The sequence below is a fragment of the Tarenaya hassleriana genome, unplaced genomic scaffold, assembly GCF_000463585.1.
Source record: "Tarenaya hassleriana unplaced genomic scaffold, ASM46358v1 Cleome1, whole genome shotgun sequence".
Classification (NCBI taxonomy): domain Eukaryota; kingdom Viridiplantae; phylum Streptophyta; class Magnoliopsida; order Brassicales; family Cleomaceae; genus Tarenaya; species Tarenaya hassleriana.
Window position 1 is genome coordinate 10,230,627 of NW_010960187.1, and position 5,694 is coordinate 10,236,320.

General features: G+C 35.0%; 1 protein-coding gene across 1 annotated transcript; it reads right to left on the reverse strand.

The window, feature by feature from the left end:
- Positions 1 to 2,699: 2,699 nt before the first annotated feature.
- Positions 2,700 to 5,215, reverse strand: LOC109116390 (uncharacterized protein At3g43530-like). The gene is made up of 7 exons (XM_019201706.1): positions 4,787 to 5,215; positions 4,512 to 4,574; positions 4,362 to 4,433; positions 4,034 to 4,192; positions 3,183 to 3,612; positions 2,934 to 2,980; positions 2,700 to 2,717 (listed from the first exon to the last, which is right to left on the reverse strand). Exons 1-7 carry the CDS (start codon positions 5,213 to 5,215, stop codon positions 2,700 to 2,702), a joined length of 1,218 nt encoding a protein of 405 aa, XP_019057251.1.
- Positions 5,216 to 5,694: the final 479 nt, after the last annotated feature.

Below are 5,694 nucleotides of genomic sequence, written 5' to 3' on the forward strand. Positions count from 1 at the left end.
AGAAATAAAGGCACGGTTACACATATTCAACTTAAAGAAGACGAGCAAACTTTTAAGTATGCCTTTTTTGCTTTGGGTGTTTGTATCAGAGGCTGGATTGCAATGCGAAAAGTAATCGGACGCAACATATTTGAAGACAACTTATAAAGGATTTTTTATTGTCGCAACAGTCCAAGATGGAAATCAACATTTATATCCCCTTGCTTTTGCCGTAGTTGATTCAGAAAATGATGAATCTTGGAATTGGTTTATGATGAAGTTGGTTGAAATAATTCCTGATAGCGATGATATGGTTGTTATCTCAGATAGACATCAAAGCATAACGAATGTCGTCCGCAGTGTGTATAGGAGAGCTAAACACGCATATTGTGCATATCACATATCCCAGAACATCAAGACATTGGTCAACAAAGGAGTATGAGGTAAAAGGAAGAAACAAAGATAAACTGTTGCTGGGTTATTCTATAAATGTGCAAAGTGTTATACAGAGAAGGAGTTCCAAGCATTATGGGAGGAATTCACGGAAAAGTATGAGTTTTGGAAATCTGATTTGTATTATTAGTTGTATAAATTCTATTGACTTATTGTAAGAAGTGACCATATTATGATTTCAAATGCAGGTTTCCTACAGTGGCTGAATATTTGAACAAAAGTGTGGAACCTACGAAATGGGTGAGATGTTACTTTCCCGGAGAAAGCTATAACCTATTGACAACCAATGGTGCATAGTCTATCAATTCTGTGTTGAAGAAGGCGAGAACACTACCTTTGCTCGGTTTGATTAATGTGATTGTGAATAAAATAATGGAGTGGTGGTGTAAGCGCAGGAACCGAGCATTTTCAAGTACTCAGGAATTAACACCGTATGTTTCCAAGAAACTGCATCAACGATATAGAACTTCGAAGGTATTTACTGTCAAGGAGATAAATCGGAATTGGAAGGAATATGAAGTGACTGATGACGAGGGAAAGACATATTTTGTTGATCTAGAGAAGAAGTGTTGCGAATGTAAGGTGTGGGACATTAAAAAATACCCATGTTGTCATGCAATAAAAGCGTTGCATGAACACGGTGAAAAAGATAAGCTACTTGACTATTGTTCACCATATTACACTAGAGCCACATGGGAATTGGCATATGCTGATTCTGTTTACCCAGTTTCTGATGTTTCTCGTTGGAGTATTCCTAACTATATAGCGGAGATAAGAGTCAACCCTCCTGCTATGAAACATCGAGGTCTTGGCAGACTAGCAACGAAGAGGATACCAAGTGCTGGAGAAAAACGTCGAAAGAAGAAGTCGAGGATGACTTCGTCCTGTAAATCTGATTTGAATGAGCCACAATCGAAGAAAAGGAAGAATAGTGATGGAAACGGAGTGCAATTAGAAGATGAAATGTGAAACACAACATATGTTGAGCATTTCATCGGTTAATTGTTACCATTTTTTGTAGGCGATTGAATCGCTATTGTGATATGATTTTTTTGATAATTTTTGGGATGTATTTTGGGATGTATTGACTAGTCTGTACGTTTGTTGAAAAATCATGTATGGTCGTAAATAAGTAGCAATGCATAAGTTACACAAAAGAAATATTGAAAAAGTAGTTGAAAATGTCAAAAAGTTAAAATATCAAAAATTAAAACCGTCAAAATATAACTAAAGTAAAAACAAAGCAATACATTAAGACAAAAATTCAAACTGTAAAAAAGTAATTGAAGTCAAAGACTCAAAACGCCAACAAAGTCAAATGTCTGATATCTCGAAAAACGAGAACAACTAATATGTTACAATTTAATTACCACTTATTTGTCACTTCGTGAATCAACACAAATTTGATGTAAGACATATGTTTTCTCAAAATTTCTTTGATGAATGATGTTTATTATATTAATTATATCACCAGAAAGAGTTTCTAAACACAAATAATTAGTTAGAACAACTCAACGAATAAAACAAGTAAAATAGTCAAAACGATATGGATTTGTCTGATTCTGTTAAAACTATTTTATTATGACTTACGTACGACTTATTTGCGACTTCGCATATCAACTAAAATTTCTGAATCAAATTTGTATTTTGTCGATAAGGAATACACAGATGAAGAATATAAACAAATTATACGAAGAGAATTAGTTCTAGGTCACAAATTACAAATTAATTAAAATTTTGTATATTTGTTGATATGTAACACTAAATATATATTAATTAAATACTCATATTCATCTAAATTACATGAAATGAATCAAAATTCAAAATTAATTGAAATTTATTAAAAATATTTATTCAAATCGATTAATATCATTTTATTTGATGAATTTCATCATCATTTGATGAAATTAAATCCAAATTCGCGATTTTTTTAACAAATTTACAAAATTTCTATGGTGGCAAATAAGTCGTAATTCAGTCGTAAAAAGGTGGTTGTGGCCGATTCCCAAGACAAAATTAAAGAATCCTCATATGGTTGGACCCACTTTCCGTAGGTCTTTTGTCCACGTGTCTTTTAATATTATTTTAGATTTTGACCTTTTTATGCACGTTTGCTTCTCGAATAAAAGCGATTCAATTACGACCATTTTTATTTATCACAATTGCCATTCGTTATTTACAACACTTGTTTAGTAGTATATGCCACTTCTTATACTTAATTTGTTTATAGACAAGTTTGAAAACATATGAAGTAATACTATTTTTTGTCACGATAGAGGAGTCACCTGCAAAAATCAATGCCAAATAAAATACCACATGTTCACACAAATCACACATGATAAACCGAGTTCACACATACAAAATATCACAAACCGAGTTCACACATACAAAACAACATAAACCGAGTTCACGAATACTAAACATCACAAATCTAGTTCACACATATTAAACATCAGAATCCAAGTTCATCATTAACACATATAAGATCAACATTCACAAACCTCTTCCTCCTCGTCCTCTTCCTCCTCGACTTCTTCCTCCTCGGCCTCTTATGATTCCACCCTTCGAGTTGATAGTCTTCAAAGTATCAGCCCATGGGCTTTTGGTTTTTGTCGAGGTTTTCTTTCTCCTCGGCCTCGGACTTTGGGTCTTAGACGAGGTTTTTTGGTCTTCTATTTTTTCATCTCCTTCTTCACTCTCTTCTTCATCTTCACCATCTTCTTTCTCATCTTCATCATCATCATCTTCACCTTCCTCTCTCTCTTTGTCTACTTCTTTCTCAGGCTCGTTCTCTCCCTCTTTCTGAGCTACATTCACTCCTTCTTCCTCTCCCTCTTTCTCAGCCTCTTCCTCAACCTCTATCTCAGCTACGTTCACTCCCTCTTCCTCTCCCTCTTTCTCAGCCTCGTTCTCTCCCTCTTGCTCAGCCTCGTTTTCTCTCTCTTTCTCTCCCTCTTTTTCAGCTAATGTGTTAAGAACATCATAAATTACCATGTTCGGTTCATCAATCACATCTTCTCCATGCACACATGTCTCGGGAGGCATTGTTGTACATTTAGTTGAAGTCTCACCCTTTTCAAACCCACCCATAATCTCGGTCATCTTCTGAATCAAAGAGTCGCTTCTAGCATCGACTTCAAAGGGATTTTCGTATTTTCCTGGGATTGTCGTATTTTCCAGCTGCGATTATACCAGCCACAACCACTTTCTTCATATTTTCAATAACTTCCTCATGAAATTTCTTCATCTGTGCACTTTGACCTTCAATCGCTGCGAAGAACTTATTTTCTATCTCACACAACGTCCTTCTTGTCACCTCAACCTTTGAACTCATGTACCTCATTTCAGATCTCAACATGGTCAGCTCGAGACCGAGGCGGTGTCGTTCTTTGTTCATTTCTTCTTCTTCTTCTTCTTCTTCTTCTTCTTCTTCTTCTTCTTCTTCTTCTTCTTCTTCTTCTTCTTCTTCTTCTTCATTCTCCATTACACGTCTTTTGCCTTTATCAGTTTTTCCTCTTTTTTTTTTCTGTTTTTCTAGCTAAAACAACCGCTTTCCTTTTTTATGCTTCTTCAACAATGGAATTTTGATGCTAGATCTCACATCATCCTCAAGTATATCATTCCACTTCACAGATTTGGAATCGTCCATCAAATAAGATATCCAACAATCAATAAGAGCATCTTCTTCTTCGTTCCTCAATGAGACACCAGTAAGTAAATCTGTTTCACCATCTGATGGTTGTAGATAACTCTCAATGTCCTAAAACTTTATGAACAAAAAATTAATACAACTACAAAATAATTATTTCATTAATGTTTCATCAGAAATATACCTGTGTCTTGCCAAGCTTTGCCAATCCTTGTTTCATTCAATATTTTTTGTTCGGGATGAATGTTCTTTTACACATCCGTGGACAGGCTTCAGTCACATTCCCTTCCAATTTCACATCACTGTACCATCCATCGCTGTGAAGTTTAGGAATGCATTCGAAGGGTAGCATCTGCAAAGTCAACCACAAAACATTAACTATGTATTACTTCATATCTCACAATTTTATCAATTAATCAAAATCACTTACAGTGAGGGGGATAATGAAACCTGGTAAATTCCACTGATTTACCGGTTTCCTGTGCTTGTTCAGCTAGTTATGCACAAAAGACAGGACATTATTGAAGCTAAACGTTCCCCATAGAAATGCTTCACAACACTCCACGTCATCAACTATCTTTAGCAAAAAGGGATTAACATATTCCGAATGTTGGTGCCCTATCACATAACTTAGCACCACCAGATATGCCATCTTCAATCTATCCTTTTTTCATCCTTCGTGAATTTCGAAAACTTATCCAAAACTTGTGACTTCGAAACTTTTTCAAACGTTTCTTGACCAAAGTGTTTCTTGTAGAAATTGATCCCTCCAAGTCTTTCCCAATTCTTAGGCAATTCACTGCACTTTAATCCACATAGAATTGCATGTTCCCACAAGGAGTATCTAATGGGGACTCCATTAATGACGAACCACAACTCACTTTCCCTCTTCGTTTTCACCGCGCGATTGATGAGCGCCACCATTAGACTCATCTTCAAAGATTGTTTCCTCTTCATATGGAATATATGCCTAAATTGAGATTTTTCCGTGAAATGCTTCATCTCTTCTTCGGTGAAATGATTTTCTAGAAAATCTACTGCTTCGATGTGAAAACACTTGGAAGATACTTTCACCGATATTTTATTCATATCATCAAAATCATAGTAAAATTCTGGTTTCGGTGGAGTCTCCATCTCGCTCCGCAATAAAACAAGTCTATTCAGTTGTATTAACGACTAATATATACAAATTCAAATACTACTACGTTTAAACGACATTGCACCAAACACTTATGTAATTTCTAGTGGCACCTACGACTCTTCACAGACATAAAACTTTGCAAATAAGACTAAATTATATACACACACAAAACACTTCGTAATATTTCATTTCAACCCTCAATCATCACATAATCTGAATCTTTTCACTATATTATGCTCCCACACTAAAACTCTATATTTGAGAATACATATATCTGAAAAGGGGTAATCACATAAAAATACCCAAACTTTTACAAAAATCCCAAATAAATAGGCGAACTATAAAATTTTTATATAAATACCTGAACTTTTCAAAACTCCCATATAAATACCCAGACTTTTAAATTTTTTCAAATCAAACAAACGCAACTGCTGACTCAGCAAAAGACTGCTGACTCAACAAAAAAAACTGA